Source organism: Colletes gigas, unplaced genomic scaffold, assembly GCF_013123115.1.
Source record: "Colletes gigas isolate AHSC1104 unplaced genomic scaffold, ASM1312311v1 Colletes_gigas_Sc00075, whole genome shotgun sequence".
NCBI lineage: Eukaryota > Metazoa > Arthropoda > Insecta > Hymenoptera > Colletidae > Colletes > Colletes gigas.
Genome location: NW_025106704.1, coordinates 25,184 through 45,448, shown reverse-complemented (window position 1 = coordinate 45,448; position 20,265 = coordinate 25,184). Strand labels below are relative to the sequence as shown.

The 20,265-nt window shown below is 34.9% G+C and overlaps 1 protein-coding gene across 1 annotated transcript; it reads right to left on the bottom strand.

Moving 5' to 3' along the window:
- Nucleotides 1-82: 82 nt before the first annotated feature.
- LOC122403790 (ubiquitin carboxyl-terminal hydrolase MINDY-3 homolog) lies at nt 83-7,254 on the bottom strand. Its single transcript, XM_043407520.1, has 5 exons — nt 6,967-7,254; nt 4,000-4,429; nt 3,576-3,856; nt 2,702-2,999; nt 83-2,430 (listed from the first exon to the last, which is right to left on the bottom strand). Exons 1-5 carry the CDS (start codon nt 7,070-7,072, stop codon nt 2,124-2,126), a joined length of 1,422 nt encoding a protein of 473 aa, XP_043263455.1. The 5' UTR covers nt 7,073-7,254; the 3' UTR covers nt 83-2,123.
- Nucleotides 7,255-20,265: the final 13,011 nt, after the last annotated feature.

Here is a 20,265-nt window from a genome sequence, read left to right as displayed (position 1 = left end):
ACTTGTAATAATCCGCCTAATCTAATGTTTTGTAACGTTAGGAAAGGTTATAAAAGGGTGAGCACAATATCTGGACCACAAATTTTATTTGAAACGAAGACGTGTGGCTATCTCTACAGATTGTGTCGAACTCGTGTCTGTTTGGTATATTTATACGCGTCTGCGGAAAAGATAACGCCTTTTCGAAGATTCGAGGGTGGATCCCTTTTCTTAAATCATCGCCCTTTTTCCCATTTTGGCGGAGGAAAGAAATTCTATGTCGTCGATTTTAGATGCTGACCTTGGAATATTCCAGGCCACGTTGAACCTATGGATGAGGTGCCCCCTAACTGCCGGCCGTAAATTAGCGGCAGTGGGTAAAATTATGGTGAGCTAGTCCGCCACCAGGGATAGAAGCCCCGAAGCCACGCCCCATGCACTGCCTACAAACGGGTCACGTGCAGCCAGTATCTATGAGAATTTCCCCGCGTTAAAAACAAAAATGTGTGTATAGCTTTTCCGACTCTTTATATTTCGGAAATAAGAGGAGATGGTTGGTTGAGAGGTATTGAACCTTTTCGCGCGAAAGAAGCAAGCAGTTGAATAAACATCTTTACGAACGAGTCTTCTGCACAACCCATCACATTTATTTCCACATCTTGCGCCTACTGTGTTTGTTACTTAAAGAACTATACGTTAATTTATATAAATCAAATTTGTTTTATTCTCTCACACCATCTCGTCGGTGTTCGAAGTCAATCAATGAAACCAGCGTTATTGATGCAATCAATGTATTTTATACGTTCAAACGTTTCAAAGAACAAATTTAAATTATTAAATACTGACAGGACAAAATTAATTAGTAGAGTCCTAAAAAATTCTATTGTACCCGTGTATTTCCCTGCTTTTCCAATCAGATAAAATACTTATGTATATGTATATTGCCGAAGATAATAACATAAAAATTACAAAAATTGATTTAACTATAATGTTCAACCTGAAATATAGGAATAGTAAAAAAAAACGTTGTTGAAAACCGTAGAAAGTGACTAGACTATTACTTTAAAGTAAATTATATATTTAGATTATGTACGACTTATGCAGATTGTACATAGTCATCTATCATTTTTCTTTCTCATTCTTCTTGCACCCCAATTTCTCTTTGTTACATATTTTATATCTTTTTCATTCTTTTGCATTTAACCACACTTCGTATTTTGTATTACACTGAACGCGTTATTTATGAATTTCACGTTTAGTAATCAAAATCATCTTGTAAATTTTGTTACTTATCTCTCATTTTTCGTCTATTTAATTTTCTTTTTCTTCTATTGATTAGTACGTTCCTTCTCTCCCATTGAGTGAATTAAACGATCAAATAACTATAACTTATTTGATGTTATATAAAAACAATAAACTAATAGATAATATACAAATTGCCAAGTTTCTTCTAAACTTGCAGAAATATAACATAATCGCTGTGATATTAGTGTACAAAGTATACTTAAAATTTTATTTAACAGCGACACAGATTTATTTCAGACTTGAATTTCGTTTGTAAAAAACTAAATTCGTTTTTAGATAACTCTATCCGACACGAATTTTGTCTTTCAATAATCACTGGGTAATTCTTGTGGAGCCTCGAATCTGAAAGCCGAATTGCTCAGTTTGCGAATAACACGAGTTTTTCTAAAAACCCAAGGTTTTCGACAAAAATCCTGAACTTTTACAAAAACTCGTATTTTTTAAAAACTGAGGATGATAGAGCAGTTCGGCTTCCAGATTCTTATATGGAGAGCGAAGCTCTACAACGATCATCCAGTAGTTATCGAAAGGCAGAAAGAAAGTTTGAATTTGTCGGACAGTGTATTTGAATAACTTCAATTTTCTATGGTATTGGCGTAATAAAAATGGAAAAACCAATTCTAATTACTATTAAACGTTTTTAACATGTTTTTCCCCCATTGAATAATAGTTTTGTAACTGAACACCTCTAGCTTTATCAAGCATAAAAACATCTTCCTGGTTAAATTGTATGTTGTTTAGACCGGCACTTTTTTCAAATCGTTTTATAATTTAGTCACTGGTTTCCTTATATAGAAACTCCAACAATATCGTTAAAAATACAATCTGAGCAACACATATTAATTAAGGCTCGGAGTCTGTCCATCGTCCCATTGGACTTCGATTCTGGGCCACTTTGTTTGAAGTACTGTCAACATGGGATTGCTTTCCAAAATACCCTTAATTGTACATTCCAATAACACCGCTTGACCTTTACGATACATCACTTTATTTTCGAAGTTGCTACGTTGAAGGCCATTATAATGATATAACGGAAATATGTCGGGACAAGTCCGTGATTCCTCGGGAAAGAATTCATCCATAAAGGAAGAACGTAAAATAATCCCCAAGTTTTCGCTATCCAATTTTTTCCTCATTATATCAACGCTGTAAAAGAAATTAGACTTTATGTGAACGGAGTTGATGTAATTAAATTAATATTAATATTTTTTATTCTCCATTAATTAAGATATGTTGCAAGAAAAACACGATTAAAATTTTCTTAGACACCGCGCAGAATAATTTGCAAATATGTATTTAATATACATGATCATAAAAACAATATGTTGCTTTTTTTTTACTCATTCTTATTTTTTTGCAATGGATTTTTATACAAATATACACCATCGAAAAAAAATATTCCAGAAGTAATACTTACTACTCTGCATCTGCGACTAAACCGAGTTCAGCAAGAAGATCTTGCAACAGGCTAGCAGGAATGAAATTATTTCCTTCGTGATCGAACTTTCTAAAAACTCTTTTTGCTTGTTCTGCAGGTGTCTCCGGACTCACCAATCTTTTCTCAGTAGAGAAAATGACGCTCAAGTGCGTTTCTGAACCCAATACCCAAACAGGATGTGATGGAGACTTTAAGAACGTCCCCACTTCGCAGTAACGTAAATGTTCAAGAAGTGCAAGGAATCCTACAGAATTCTGCTTATCTATTCCTCGCAATTCTGTAATTAACAAATTAGTTACATCAGAAATGATTTTATTTCTCAGCTCATCGCTTTAATTAGCCCCTTAAGATAGTAACGGTAGGACATGTAGGGAATATTTTGTGCATTTGAAATAACATTGTAATTTATGGCCATTAAATTGTGTCTGAAAATAATGATTGCTGATCTCGTAAAATTTAGTCACTTAGCTTTTCAAATACGACACATACAGTGTAAGTTAAAAAACGTTTCAAACCCTTTTGGTAAGAGAAATGTCCCACCATGGAGTGTTTATTAATTGTAAAACCAAAGAACAATTAAGTCACTCGACGCAAAGCAAACACTATACATTATAATTTTGATATCTGCCTACATATTCATTCGGTCGCAGGAATCCATATACAATCCATAAAGTACAAAACTGTATTGATACGAAATTTTGAATAACCATGAGAGTATTGATTTATATATTTGTTTGCATGGCTTCGTGCTCCCAATAGTCTATAAAGCATAGGCACTTCTTAGCCAGACAATGTTTTATCAGTGCATATATTGGCTTAGTATTTAAATCACACTATGTAATAAATGTCTTACTGAGATCTCCAATGGTTTGATCATAATCCCATACATGACTGACTGCCCTGCCAGTAAGTATCAAATTTATGAGACTTTGACTACCGTAACCATATGTTGAATCAATCATTGCTTCTAAATCATTACTTTCTAAATCCTGCATTTCAAGATGAATTTCGGTAACACCTTTTGTAACAATTACGCTATAAAGAAGCAATAAGATACCGTATCGGTCTTTCAACATTTCCAACCTCTCCGATAAGAATTCTTCCACATGTTCCGAAACATTCGTTGTAAATAACCTAAAACATTGTTTATTGTTGTAAAAAATGTTAAACTGTTTATGTATGTACATATTTAAAAGATAATTACAGTAGTGCCCACTTAAATGCGTGTTTATATTATAGTTATTATTGTATCATACATAATAAGAATTATTTCTTACCTCAACTGAGAATGAAAGACATCAGGATGCACGCTTTTGGTATCCTCGTTCGCTTCTTTGTTTAACGTTTTGTCCTTCTTTTTATCAACCTCTTTATTTTCTACATTTGTTTCTTCATCTTCGCTTTCTATTTTTGACACTTTTATTGACCATCTACTTTTATCTTCATTTTCTTCGTTTGCAGACTGACACGCCATATACACGATAGAAAACTTTGGACCGTTTTCTCCTGCAACTTGCTTTAAAATTTCCACAGCAGCTCGCACAAGAAGCTGATAACATTTGTCTAAATTTATACTTCTCCAGGTTGAAATATCAACTTCAGAAAGCAGCTGCTTTAAAATGAAAGCTTGAACAGGTGCTATTACTGCGCAGGGTCCGCCTTCTGTTTGTATTAATGCGGTAGGTTCATCTGGACTAAAATAGAACCCTGAAATAAATCAACGCAAATTACACTAATTATACAACTTCTTCCTAATTTCGTTGAAAATATTTTCTATTATCTGATTTTCTATGTGTCATTAAATTTTTATTTTAGTAATAATTAAATAATAAAAATAATTTAGTAGTCTAGATCCCATTTTCTATTGATTTAAATAATGTTAACAGATAATGCTTCGTTCTTAAAACATAATAGCTTAGCTGAAAGGCTAAGTACTTAAGATTTCTATTATAATTATGCTCAGTAATTGGTGATAATTCATCATTGGTAAGCATTGCTATTTGTAAACATGTATTAATACTGTTTAATCCGTGTTTTAAAAATGAATTTAAATTATAATACTTGAAAATACTATCGAACCCATCTTTAAAAAGATATACAAGGTGTTCGGCTACATCTGGGGAAAATAAGATGAAAATCAAGAACATCAATTTATTGATTGAGGCTTTGTTTAAAAGTTATTAATAGACTGCGGATCTTTCTGCAAATTCACATTTTTATTAATAGAATTAATGAAACAGAAGCTTTGCAGAGGGCTGTCTCAACCCCTACATATAATAATTCGTATCTTACTTTAAGTATTTCTTATATTTTTGCATATTAAATGCATTCTGTAGTTTTTTGAGGATTAAAATTTCCCATAAATGCATAAACATCCGCAGTCTAGTTATTAACGTTTAAAGTTCCGCCTGTAGAACGGCAATCTGCGAACAGCTGTGTGCGCGTAATAGTGGTTCTCGCTAAAAAAACTGTAAGGCTTTCGATACGTCACTAAGTGGAGTTTCTCATGCTGAGTGAGAACCACTATCGCATGCACGCAAATTGCCGTTCTACAGGCGGAGCTTTAAACGTTAATAACTTTTTTATTCGTCTTATTTTGGTCTCTAGAATCTCCCATTAAAATTTTTCCCAGGGGTGGCCGAACACCCGGTACAGTAGTGCCCCCTTAAATATCCGCGCTTAGGAACGACCGCGGTCACTTAAGTGGCCATGGTTATTTCTCAGAATTCAACGGAGACAAGAAAAGAGAAGTGCAAGTGAGATATAATAGCTAGCACCCGAAACTTTATTATGTCAGATAAAGATAAAAATATTAGTTAATCCATGCATGATTTTTTTACTTTACCAACAATAAATGATCTAGTTTTCTATTTACATTATAGTATAATCCAGAACCATTGTAACAAAGGATTTTCGTTTTTAAATATCTGCAAAGTATTTGTACTATATTATTGAAGGAGAGATTAGATATAACAGAATGTAAAATTAATATTTTTATGAATTTAATGAATATTAACATGTATTTGCAAAATAAAACTAAAAATTCAATTCATATTAGAAAACGAAGATCTTCAATCTTCGCAAAAAACACTTACTAAAATATCTATTATACACTTATACAAGATGAAGCAATTTATTTTTTGAACTCTATTACCAAATGGTAATACATACATAGGTAGCTAGGAGAAATAAAAAATTTTAAATTAAATAAATCAAATTAAATGAAAATTAAAAAAAATTAAATTAACTACTTTAACACTTTATCATCAACATAATTTCTATAAAAATCTTGCATCCATTCCCAAAAACACTGTTTACTTCAATTTAGTCTATAAAAATTCAAGATGAAAATTTTCTTACAACAAAAATGTAAGTACGATGAAAATTAATTTTTATTTACTAAAAAAACAAACGCATTTTTAAACTTACATATATTCTTATTACAAATGTTTGCTGTCATAAAAAACAATAAAATTACACATATTGCCAAGTCATTAAATATGCTAACATTTGATTCGTCAAACTAAAAGTAAGAAATGTTCAGAACAGACTGTATATTTTTGCTGTAAAATATCATGAAGTGAAATGTAGAAATCAATGTCTAAAATAAGTAAACTACAGACAGTGACTGTTGCTCAAAATTATTATTATTGACATGTTTGTACGTGCTATTCAAATGCACGTATGTTGTGGGAAATGCGTTAAAAGGTTAACAAAATAACAAGTAAATAGTACCAAAATAAAATATTTATCGCAAACTAAAGTTCTGCAATTTATATAAGGGAACATTAATTAACCTGTATGGGTGAATTTAATATCTTGTCTATATCAAGATTCAACAAGAACTCTTTTTAATATATATTAACTTGAACTTTCATATATTTTAGCTTTTCTAAAATTATGTATATAAATCGTTTGAAAATTATTCTTTTTATCTCAAAGATAAACAAAACTACATTACATTTAATCTCTTTGTTTTCAAGAAATGGCTTGAGTCCTGCAACAGGATTGACATTTTGATTTTCTAAAATGTATTAAATAAATTTAAAAACTGATATTGTAATTAGTTATAAGGAAATAACTAATTAGTAAATCAACGTGTTTTTTCCATCCTATAACATTTTTCTTTACGATAAACAATTAAAATGAACTTGATATAACTATACTCCAGAAATAATAGACCTGGTTCAAAATACTCATCAAACAATGAAAACTTTAAAAAAACTATTTAAATATACACTTACCTTGAGCCCACCGTTTAAAGACATCTTCTTTGACAGTGCTACCCCAGAGAAGTGTTTTGATGGAACGTAAAAACTCGTCATCGCAATGAGCAACATTTTCAGCCATTATCCAAGTTTTCGTCGATCAATAGAACATTAAAAGGCGTCACAAAGTAATAAATTATTTCAACGTAATCATAATATTGTTTTCGTAGCCTTAACGAACCGGATTATTTAGATATTTTTTTAAATATTTTGACTTATGTCGTATAACCTATTCCACGAGTAAGATAACTACCAAGCAGGTCGCCATTTTGAATCCAAGCATAGCTAACAAAAGTTTGATATGGATGGTATTTATTTTGATATTATATACATAAAATTAAATTTTATAATGTATTATATCTTTATACAACATATGACATTCTACACCCGTATGTAACAGTGATAATACCATGTTTATGATGTATATATTTTCTTTTTACATAGACAAATAAAAAATCGAACATTTTCCATGCAGTATTTGAGTATTTAGATCTAATTTATAGGTATAATGAAATAACACCGTCAAAAATCCATTATTTTGTAGTAACATGCAGTATCGCCATAGACCAAATACAGAATAGACCCATCATCACAGACGAGATATATGAATAGACGTTTCACGTAATGTAATTTTTCGGCCGGAGTTTCTGGGGTCCCGGGACCCCATTACCATTTTCGTGTCACTCGCTACGTTATCAACAGATTCAGAATTTAACACAAGAGGAAGTGAGACAGAAAATAAAACTACATAAATTTTATTATTTTTTAACGGAATTAAAGCTGTAGGGTCCATCATTGGACATTAATCGATTAATTTCATTGGAGAAATCAATCCATGTAGAGTATTTAAAAATTTCAAGATTATTAAAATTCATAAGGATGTATTTCATTGATACGTACACCGCAAATTCTCTATTTTTTATTTTAAATTGTAATACATCATTTATTAAAAAAATAACTCGGCAGAAACGTATTTGCGACTCGAAATCAGTTTAATCAGATTGTGCATCGGGCCCCCGGAAACTCCTCATTCCTCGCTTTCGCACACTATGCTCAATTGCGTGTACGTGAGCTCGTTGAGTTTCGAAAGAGCCGAGAAGAACAGGCTGATACTCGCTTTCCTTCTCGCTCTTGCATCGTTGACGTCGTTTACATTTCTCGAAAGCAAGCCTGGCATCGCCAACCGTTCGAATCGTCAGTAAACGACAAAAGCCATCGTGACCGACAGACCTTACATTTCTCGAAATCGGACCTGGGCGCTTTTTGAAGATTCATTGACTTTCCATACGAAGCGACCATGCGTTATATACATATACATGTTATACATGCTAGGAACTATAAATTGTATAACTTTCATTGTATATCTACTTTCTAATAACATGGGAAAATTTTAAAATATAAAAAAATGTAAGAATACTGTAGAATTTTTGCAATGGAGAATTATTGAAAGAAAATGAGGTAATTATTTAGAAAAGGCCGGGTCTCACCGATTTCGATGATTTTTGAATATGTTGTAGAAATCAACATTTTGAGCAACTTTTTCCTATACATATAACCGCCGCTCGGCCTTAGTTTCCGAGATTTTTCTTCAAAAAGATCGCTACTACTACAATGAATTCTGTCTATATGTACATATCTGTGGCTCTGTATTGCATCAGTCCACGATCGTTGCTTTTTTCTCTTGTTTGTATTAGTCGGCATAACAACCGACGACAAATAATGTATAATGTGTCGAGCTAAATCTAGTTCTGCATTGTTGTCAAAGGTTCGAATTTTCTGAAGTATGGAACTCGCCAAATACATTATGTAGGCTATTTAGGTGAATTCTTCTTCCGTCGACAATATCATGCTAATGATCTAATAATTAAATTTGTCGAAATAATGGCTGAAATCTTTCCCACTTCTGATAATATCAATAAAGAAAATTGAATTAGAAAATGAATGCGTGGCCGCCGTTTGGCGGCCGGCTACACAAATCGAGTTTTTAAGCACAGCTGTTATACGCATTCATTGCCGGCCGCCTCGATGTATCTATAGAAAATAAAAAATAAAAATTTATTTCTCATAATTTTCTATGGTATGGTAAATTCTGAAACAATTCCCAATATACATAGGTTGATTTATACATGTTTCACAATAAAATGTTGTTTGACGTCTTTCTCCTGGTGTTTTCCTGTCGGAACAAATAATGCAGTCCCGGTTTCTTTGGTCTACATTTGGAATATGTAGCTTATTATTCATTCTATTGTCCGACAAAGAACGTTAATTTATTTAGATTATAACGAAGATAGCAATAGGAATGGTTCGACTTTGAATGAAGTTTCGATTTTACGTTTATAGTTTTTTACGTTTACGTTTTATGTTCTTTATGTTAAATAATTTCAGTAAACATTAAATAATATAGTTTATATAGTTACGTTTATTGTCCACGTGTTTGAATCCGACCATACGCCTCTGACCATCATCGACAATCCTTCCACTTCCAACGTAAAAACGGCTGATATATTTCTCATTTTAATAGAATATTTCCCATTTTAATAGGAAAGTACAGGAAAACATGTGTTTCTTAAAAAATTGCGGTGAAATCAGTTCATTCTCCTTAATCACTAATAAACTTTCATGTCCCCTCAGAGGGGACGACCGAGTGCAAAGGGTTAAAATATGTTCATAAAATATTATCGTTTTAAAACGTGTATTTCCGTAAAAACAAATTTTTGTAATTTTTTCTTCATTATGGTATATTGCTTATACGTTGTATATGCCTACACAGGTCAGAAAGTCAAAAATGCCTAGGCAGTCGAGAATCTCGGCTCGAGAATATGCGAGATCGAATTTCAGCTGTGGTGAGAGCAAGAAGGATAGACTGACATTCGCCGCCTTTCTCGAATCTACGAAGCTATACGAAACGTCAGAACTCATATACAAGGTGGTTGGCATTAGTGTGTGTGAGTGGTGGGGCAGTTCCCTTTGGGCACGGGTCTGCCGTCTGATAATACTCCACTGTCTTTTCCAATCCCTCCCATAATCAACTCACATGTATTTACGTACCCACTCAGCTGGCTGCCCATCAATACTAATTCAGTGCCTAGTTTCTCAACTAACCGCCATCCATGAGAAGAGGCCGCTAAAATCAGCTCCGAATTTTCAGGTCGGTATGGCAGTCAGATTCGGCCGCGAAAGTCCATAAGGTGAAAGGTCTATTCATATATCTCGTCTGTGAAAGTGATAATGGGACTTTAGAGCCCCAGGGAAATGGATCGAAAAACTAAATTGAATTCAACGCCTGTGCTAAAATCATTTTACGAGGTCGGTATTTCAGTTTGTACGACGATGATGGCACAGACGAGATATATGAATAGACGTTTCACCACAGACGAGATATATGAATAGACGTTTCACCTTATGGACTTTCGCGGCCGAATCTGACTGCCATACCGACCTGAAAATTCGGAGGTGATTTTAGCGGCCTCTTCTCATGGATGGCGGTTAGTTGAGAAACTAGGCACTGAATTAGTATTAATGGGCAGCCAGCTGAATGTGTGCGTAAATACATGTGAGTTGACTATGGGGGGAATTGAAAAAGACAGTGCAGTATTATCAGATGGCAGACCCGTGCCCAAAGGGAGCTGCCCCTCCACTTACACACACTAATGCCAACCTCCTTGTATATGAGTCCTGGCGTTTCGTATCTCTTCGAGGATTCGAGAAAGGCGGCGAATGTCAGTCTATCCTTCTTGCTCTTACCACAGCCGAAATTCGATCTCGCATAACCTTGAGCCGAGATTCTCGACTGCCCAGGCATTTTTGACTTTCCGACCTATGTAGGCGTATACAATGTATAAGCAAAATACCATAATGAAACAATAATTTCAAAAATTTCATGTTTTAGGACCCCTTGATCATATTTTAACTATTAAAAAAAGACATTTTTTTACTATGCTTATGAACGTGCGTTCATATATTTATACTATTAATACTATTGGGTCTAAACAACCGAATAAATTTCACTAAAATTTTTAATTTTTAAATCGGAAAATATTTGAGAATACTGTCCTATTTGTCCTCTTTGTTTAGCAATTTAAAAAAACGCTGACTCATTAAAATTGTTCAGCGCGCACATTTATCTTTTTCTGGTTCTGTGATGCGCTTCAAGCGGTAACTTAATAGCGCTTGAATATTTGGTGGTTGGTGTAATAATTGAGATACAATTAACTATTTTTAATATTTAATAATCTATCTTAGTCTACTACAGTGCGGTCTTCACCTTTCTTGTTTAACTTTGTTTCCTGGTTTAAAAAATGTGTATATGATGGTAACCGATTCAAACTTTTTGTTGTTATCTCTCTCCCCGTCAGAAAAGCTACCCTTAAATCAGAGATGCCAGAAAAGCACCGCCGGGTGCACACGCACACATGCCAGATACGCGTACATGAGCTCGTGGAGTTTCGGAAAGTCGACAAAGGCAAACTGACGCATGCCCTCTTTCTCGATTCTCCGAAGCTGCCCGAAGTAATTTCGGATCGCCTCGTGGGAGTCGAGAGAGAAAGGCTCACATTTGCCTTCTCGCTCTAAACAACTGAAATCCGACCTCCCGTCAACGGCATACGATTTGGATTCTCGAGCCGAGATTCTCGACTGCCCAGGCATTTTTACTTTCCGACCTATGTAGGCGCACATAAGCAAAGTACCCATAATGAAAAAAAAATTTTGTAAAATTTATTTTACGGAAATACACGTTTTAAGACCTCCTGATCATATTTTAATTATTGAAAAAAAAGAAATTTTTTTTTATTCCCATGTATGAGCACACATGTATATTATTAATACGATTGAATATAAATAGCTGAATGAATTTAAATGAAACTTTACATTTAAGTTTTATGTTCTCATTTCAAAGGCGTGTGGACGGATTCAAATACGTGAACACTAAACGTAACGATGTAATTATATTATTTAATATTTACTAACTATTTAACATAAAGAACATAAAAGAAAGACATAAAACGTAAACGTAAAAGATCATAAACGTAAAACTGTGATTGCTCTCGACTAACGTTCGATACAGAGTGACGTTCCTGCAGTCAAAGTCGACCCTTCCTTATTCCTATCTTATAATAATGATCTAAACAAAACGCACGTTCGAGACGCAGTCTCTAAAACGTATTTCAGCTTAAACCTAAACACCTCACTCGATACCTACTCTAGCTTAGACTAAACACTCCTATCGACGCAAACGATAACGGTTCTCCTAGCCACACACATACACTCCTTACAGATTATACCTCTTGTTTCATAGTTGTTCCGATATATAGGCATAATGTATAAAAAATCTTTTAAATGTTTCATATAAATCTTAGGACGAATTAAATTTTATATAAAAAAAATTATATAAACTTTTTCTCTATCTTCTCTAGAAAAGAAAAAATTAAATGAAATCTTATACATTACATGCTTACTTAAATCGCATTGAAAACGAATACCACAAATGTTTTAGAATAATGTGCAAAATGTGATTGCGATTTTCGCTAAGACAAATTGAAAACTCGGTTCTAACAAGGAAAAGTTGGAATGGTACCCGATTTTGGGTTAGGTTTTACTTTGAGATATTATTAAAGTTATTACAGGTACTTATTTTCAGAAATAGAACTATGTTCACCACTAATCAGCGTGGCGTGAGTGATTAGGTCTTTGCCTGCAAGTTCCGAACTTCTTCTGCTCTGCTGGTTCGAACCCTGCTTGAACTTTTTTTTTTTATTTTTTCAATCATACTTTAATCGTACACTAAATATGACATTACATTTTTGTCTGACCTTCGAATATTTTTTTTTAAAGTTAAATTTAACCGATTACATTTAACATATGTTATTTTCCATGTACGAAGTACATGAATCTGGATGGTACTTTTCACAAAAACAGTAAAAACATAAAAATTTCAAGCACCACGTACATTTACTGAAAGTTTTGTTTTCACAGAAATTACAAAATTTTGTATTTAACTCTGATGGAAAGGCCGCTTCATTTACATTGATAAAATGTGAACGATTTTCGGATAGTCGTACCTTGTAGCTCGTACTTTTTACCTTATACTTCAGGTAAAAAGGGATATAGCTGGGAAAAACAGTTTTATGACATTACCTGCTAACTTATGTTACTGTTCTACAATGAAACGCTATGTTTTGTACCTTTAAAAATATTCGACTATGTCCTTTTAAAATTTAAGATACAACCCATACTTTGTATTAAACTGGCAAACGGGATCACTTTTCCTCTGTTTCTAGTTAGTTCTATTTAGTTCGTCATAACCAATTGATACGGTTATTTCAAAACAATCGAGGAAAATCATTATTAATTAATTTCTGCAATTATTAATTCTACTGTTTTGTTTATGTTATAAAAGTAAGAACTCTTCTTATTGAAAAATACCACAGCGTGCACAATACTGGTAAAGAGTGGAATCTCATTTTAATTTATTAATTTTCAATCTTAAAGTATTTTGATTTTCAAAAATCGTATTAATAATATACATATGTGTGCTCATACATGGGAATAAAAAAAAATTTCTTTTTTTTTCAATAATTAAAATATGATCAGGAGGTCTTAAAACGTGTATTTCCGTAAAATAAATTTTACAAAATTTTTTTTTCATTATGGGTACTTTGCTTATGTGCGCCTACATAGGTCGGAAAGTAAAAATGCCTGGGCAGTCGAGAATCTCGGCTCGAGAATCCAAATCGTATGCCGTTGACGAGAGGTCGGATTTCAGTTGTTTAGAGCGAGAAGGCAAATGTGAGCCTTTCTCTCTCGACTCCCACGAGGCGATCCGAAATTACTTCGGGCAGCTTCGGAGAATCGAGAAAGAGGGCATGCGTCAGTTTGCCTTTGTCGACTTTCCGAAACTCCACGAGCTCACGTACGCGTATCTGGCATGTGTGCGTGTGCACCCGGCGGTGCTTTTCTGGCATCTCTGCTGCAGTCCGCTAATTGACTGTCTCCAGTCACCGATCTTCGTCACCGTTATCGACCAATACCTGTGAGCAGTGTGGCCAGATCAGGCATAATTGAGTGCATCGAAATCGACAACAGTGACGACGAACTTCCTTAGCGTCTAACGGAATGGTGGGGATAGCAGGCATACACTACCGCACGAGCCACGTGTACGTGAGCTCGGCACTTCGCACAACTTCGGCAAATCGATAAAGAACGTTAGTGTGAGCCTTTCCTTCTTGCTCTTGTAAAAGACAAAACAACTGAAATACGACCTCGCGATAAGTGGCATACGATTCCAAGTCTCGACTGCCCCAGCATTTTTACTTTCCGACCTATACATATGTAAGGTATAAGGAAATTTATAAAGTATCATAATGAAAAAAAATTTTGAAGTTTTTTTTTAGCGGAAATACACGTTTTGGGGCCCCCTGATCATATTGTGACTATTGAAAAAAACGATATTTTTTTTGTTCCTATGCTATTAACATGAATGCATTAAACGACTAAGTGAATTTCAATAACGAAAAAAATATTTCGAAATTTTTTTTTAGCGGAAATACACGTTTTAGGACCCCCTCATCATATTGTGACTACTACAAAAAAACATATTTCTTTTTGTTCCTATGCTATTGACATGATTGCGTCTAAACGGCTGAATGAATTTCAATGAAACTTAACATTTAAGTTTTATGTTCTCGTTTTAAGGTCTCATTATATTTTAAGCGTGATCAGCTCCCATATAATGATGATTATACGTTTTTAGTTTTATAATTATTTCGATACATACACATCATTTGTAAGAAATTTTTAAAGCGATTTATATAAATCTTAAGAAGGATTAAGATCAAATATATTTTTCTCCTATCTTTCCTAGACAGGAAAAATTAAACGAAATCTTATGCCTTGCATACCTACCTAAACCACATAAAAAACGTATTCCACAAATATTTTAGAATAATGTTGTTCAAAGCAGTCTTACTCGTAAAGGGTTAATTAAGGGTTAATTAAAATGAAAAACCACTCTTAGCCAGTACCGTGCACGCTACAGAAATAGATTACTACTGACTTTTCCCACTATGTTTTTTAATAACCGTATCAAATTGTTACACACAATCAAATGTTATATATTTGACTTAACTTTACATAACAAAATAATTGTAACGATAGGTAAAAGAATAACGTGCACGCTACCGTTCAATGGAAACCACGGGAAGGTGGTGGTCACTTCCATCAGGAGGGAAATGTAAAAAATTGTTATTTCTTTGTAACATTATCACATGCCATATATTAGAACGTCTATATTCTTCTTTCCTTTTTTTTTGATTCCCCTCTAAATTCATTTCTGCAAAATGAAATATATTTTGTATCCTTTAGAAACAAAACGTATTTCTAGTGTTTTACAAAACACTAAATTTTCTATTTATATTGATGAAACATCCGACTCGACCAACGAGAAATGGATGACGTTTCTTGTTCGTTATGTTGCACCCGAGACTCTGGATGTTCGAACGGAATTGGTAGAATTATTACATCTTGATGCCACAAATTGTGGTGCTGATAATTTATTTAAAACATTTGAGATTGCCATGATTGAAAGAGAAATTCCGTTCGAAAATATCGTCGCTTTGTCATGTGACAACAAAATACATACAGGGACAATTTTTTGACTGTCCGCTGTCCGTGTCATCTGTCTGCAATGGTAGTGCGCGAAGCGTGCAATACTATTCCAGACATATGCGAGGACTTGCAAGTAGCAACTTTCATATACAGTAGTCCCAAACGTTCGGCTATATTCCGCGAATTTCAACAATACTTTCAAACAACTGAGAGGAAAATTTTTAAATTGTGTTCTACGCGATGGTTATCGCATTATACATCCGTAGTTACACTTTTAGAGAATTGGGACTCTGTATTGCTTTTTTTTGCAAGAATTGACAGTAAGCGAGAAAGTCCGGGAAACGTCTGTTAATCTCGATGCAAAATCCAGAGGCCAAAGCATATCTTTATTTTCTAAATTACGCTCTTTTTTTATAAATTTAGCATTTTCTTTCAAACTCAAGAGACAAGAATTCATTTGCTTCAAAAGACTGCGGCAGAACTTTTATGCGATATATTACGCAATTTTCTGAAACCGCAGCTTTTGAAACACATGAGTTTAGTAAGAATGATGAATTTTCTGCATCAACTGAATGCAGAAGGCAAGTCCGACATCGTAGAAACCGTAAGGAAAAATTGTTTAATGTTTTATATTACAGCTGCAAACGAAATTCGTCATCGATTGGCAATCGATGACGAATTTCTTAGCATGTTGTATGTTTTTGAACCAACTTTTATATTAAATGATACAAATAGAGACATTTCCTTCAGAAATGTTCTCTTAATCGCTAAGAAATTCGGCGGTTTCGACGAAGAAGGACTGCAAACAGAATGGTCAGTATTGCCTTTGGAATTTACAACGAAAGGTAGACAGACGCTTATCGAGATGAAATTCGATGGTTTCTGGAAAACAATTTTATTAACGCGAAATTTGGACTATAAAATTAAATTTCCTGAATTGATGAAATTAGTAAATACAATTAGATCACTTCCAAATTCCAATGCCGATGCAGAAAGATTGTTTTCCATGTTACCTGACATAAAAACAAAGAAACGGAATAAACTTTCTTCGGCCAGCGTCAACTCTATTTGCGTTGTGAAATCTTCGTTAAAGGCGCAGAGGGAAAACTCTCAACCCATGGAGGTAGATGACGATCATCTAGCTCTATTGTATTCCAAAAATTTATATCATAGATTTGCTAAGAAGCAAAAGTGTAATTTAAGATTAAACGCAACATATGACAATAACTTTGAGAATTTTCCCGCTACGTCATATGAGGAAAATTAAGGTACCGATTTACTACAGAGCTTTTCTCTAGAGAGATTTTTCTCTCCAGAGAAAAGCTCTATAGTAAATTCGTACTATTAGGCTGCAATGACAGTATAAACGTTTTCATGCGACGTAGGCGTAACAAGGTGTGATGCATGTATGTATGTGCCATAACGTCACGCGAAAGCGCTTACACTGCAACCGCAGTCTTGTTAGTGATGTCCAAAATATTTTTTTTTGGACATCGCTAATATGTAAATAGTCGTTCAATTTGTCTCGCGTTGTTACTTTTTTTACGTATTTCGCTTGCTGTAAATACTATTCTGCTTGCTCTAACTATCATTTTTTTTCTTCATTTATTTGCTTATATTTTGCCGTATATTTTTAGTTAGTGAAATTGCTTGCTGTAGATAGTGTGGCTATGACGTAGAATGTCGCGCCTTGTTACACTTACGTCACGGTACCGTAAGAGCAACAATGCACGACATAACGTGCCAGCTTAATCGCAAACGTCCTATCCCGACATCCCATCCTTTGGAAATGTAAACAATTATATCATTTTTCCATTTTTATGGCTCGTGTGTATATTAATAAAAATTAATGCATTCACGAGTTAGTTTTTCATTATATTGTAATTTCATTACATTAATAAAAACATTTTAATATACGGCATGTGATAATGTTACAAAGAAATAACAATTTTTTACATTTCCCTCCTGATGGAAGTGACCACCACCTTCCCGTGGTTTCCATTGAACGGTAGCGTGCACGTTATTCTTTTACCTATCGTTACAATTATTTTGTTATGTAAAGTTAAGTCAAATATATAACATTTGATTGTGTGTAACAATTTGATACGGTTATTAAAAAACATAGTGGGAAAAGTCAGTAGTAATCTATTTCTGTAGCGTGCACGGTACTGGCTAAGAGTGGTTTTTCATTTTAATTAACCCTTAATTAACCCTTTACGAGTAAGACTGCTTTGAACAACATTATTCTAAAATATTTGTGGAATACGTTTTTTATGTGGTTTAGGTAGGTATGCAAGGCATAAGATTTCGTTTAATTTTTCCTGTCTAGGAAAGATAGGAGAAAAATATATTTGATCTTAATCCTTCTTAAGATTTATATAAATCGCTTTAAAAATTTGTTACAAATGATGTGTATGTATCGAAATAATTATAAAACTAAAAACGTATAATCATCATTATATGGGAGCTGATCACGCTTAAAATAGAATGAGACCTTAAAACGAGAACATAAAACTTAAATGTTAAGTTTCATTGAAATTCATTCAGCCGTTTAGACGCAATCATGTCAATAGCATAGGAACGAAAAAAAAAATATGTTTTTTTGTAGTAGTCACAATATGATGAGGGGGTCCTAAAACGTGTATTTCCGCTAAAAAAAAACTTCAAAATTTTTTTTCATTATGATACTTTATAAATTTCCTTATATCTTACATGTAGGTCGGAAAGTAAAAATGCTGGGGCAGTCGAGACTTGGAATCGTATGCCACTTATCGCGAGGTCGTATTTCAGTTGTTTTGGCTTTTACAAGAGCAAGAAGGAAAGGCTCACACTATCGTTCTTTATCGATTTCCCGAAGTTGTGCGAAGTGCCGAGCTCACGTACACGTGGCTCGTGCGGTAGTGTATGCCTGCTATCCCCACCATTCCGTTAGACGCTAAGGAAGTTCGTCGTCACTGTTGTCGATTTCGATGCACTCAATTATGCCCGATCTGGCCACACTGTGCAGGAGTTCTGTATTTGCTTCTCTGTGGAGTAGTGCTGTGGAATAGGATCGGGGTTTGTTGAGTATGATCCTGAGGTATTTATTTTGGATTTTTTGTAATGTAGCTATGTGTGTCCTTGCGGCGGTGCACCATACTGGTGCTCCGTAAGTTAGGATGGGGCGGATGCAGGTTTTGTAAAGTCGGATTTTTAGTGGGATAGGAAGCGGGCTGTTTCGTGCTAGGAACGGGTATAGAATGCGGAGGATCCCTAAGCTTTTGCAGGCTCTGTCTTTGGAGTTATGTTGCCATTTTAACTTGTTGTCAAACCATATTCCTAGGTATTTTACTTTGGAGGACCAGTTGATAGGGTGGTTGCTTACTATTAATTTGTCAGGGTTCTTTAGCCTTTTTGGGGTGAAAAAAATTGCTTCTGTTTTGGTTGGATTTAGCGCTAGCTTCCATGTGGTGGTGAATCGGAGGATGTTGTCGAGGTGGTTTTGTGTGTGCTTGGTTGCCAATTTGATTTGCCACGAGGAGGAGTAGATGGCTGTGTCGTCTGCGTACAGGGCTAGTTTTGTGTTGGTGCTTTTGGGAATGTCGTTGATGTAGATGTTGAATAGGATGGGTCCCAGGACTGATCCCTGGGGTACCCCGGTGTGCAGGAGTCTGGGTGAGGAGATAGAACCATTGTAGGAGACTGTGGTGAGCCTGTCCGTGAGGTAATTTTGGATTATTTTAATTAGGTGGATGTGGAGGTTGATGTGGTGCAGTTTGAGGAGGAGGCCATTGTGCCAGATGGTGTCGAAGGCCTTCTGGAGGTCTAGTAGAACTAGGACCACCGTCCGGTTCTTGTTCACCTCCAGCGCAATGTCCTCCTGTAGCCTTAGGGCTTGCTGGACGGTGGAGTGTTTGGCTCTGAAACCAAATTGTTCTTGAATTAGGATGTTGTTGGAGGAGAGGTGTGCATTGACTTGGATGAGAATTATTTTTTCCAGGATTTTGCCGAGTAGGCTCAGCAGGCTGATTGGCCTGTAGTTGTATGGGTTTAGTGCGGATTTCTTGGGTTTGGGAAAAGGTATTATGCGGGCTGTTTTCCAGGCAGTGGGGTAGTAGGCTAGGTGGTATGACTGCCTCAAGATGTAATAGAGTTGGAGGGTCATTCTGGGAGGAAGGTGTTTTAGTTGGATGGCTGTTATTTTGTCAGGGCCAGGGGATTTTTTGTTTTTTAAGTTCTTAATCAGTCTGAGAATTAGTTGGGGGGTGATGGCTGTGGTGTTTGATGGGGGGGTGTTGGTGTTGTTTAGCTTGTGGATGAACTGCTCAGTTTCCTGATCTATGGAAGAATTGTTGAGTATGCTGGGTGGGAGGTGGAAAGCTCTGGCAAGTGATTCCGTTTTGTCTGCGTTAGTGTAAGCTATGGAGTTGCCGTCATTGAGTGGTGGAATTGTGGTTTTGGTTTGTTTTAGGGATTTGTATGTCGTCCAGAGTCTGTTGGGATTGTTAGCTATTTGGGAGATTTTGTGCTGACATGCTGTGTTCTTTAGTTCTCGGATCTTGGATTGGATTTGGCTGGTGAGAGTGTTTCGGAGATGTCTGTGTAGTGGGTTGGCTGTGTTTTGGAATTTGCGTCTGTATCTGTTGCGTAGTTTTATGAGGTTCAGTAGCTCGGTGTCTGGTTTTATAGTTT

Excerpts from the sequence above, each read along its gene's own strand:
- LOC122403790 (XM_043407520.1), bottom strand. The coding sequence starts at position 7,072 with ATGGCTGAAAATGTTGCTCATTGCGATGACGAGTTTTTACGTTCCATC. Across the intron at positions 4,430-6,966 it reads CTTTAAACGGTGGGCTCAAG|GGTTCTATTTTAGTCCAGAT; the intron begins GTAAGTGTATAT and ends GATTTATTTCAG. Across the intron at positions 3,857-3,999 it reads GTCTTTCATTCTCAGTTGAG|GTTATTTACAACGAATGTTT; the intron begins GTAAGAAATAAT and ends ACAATGTTTTAG.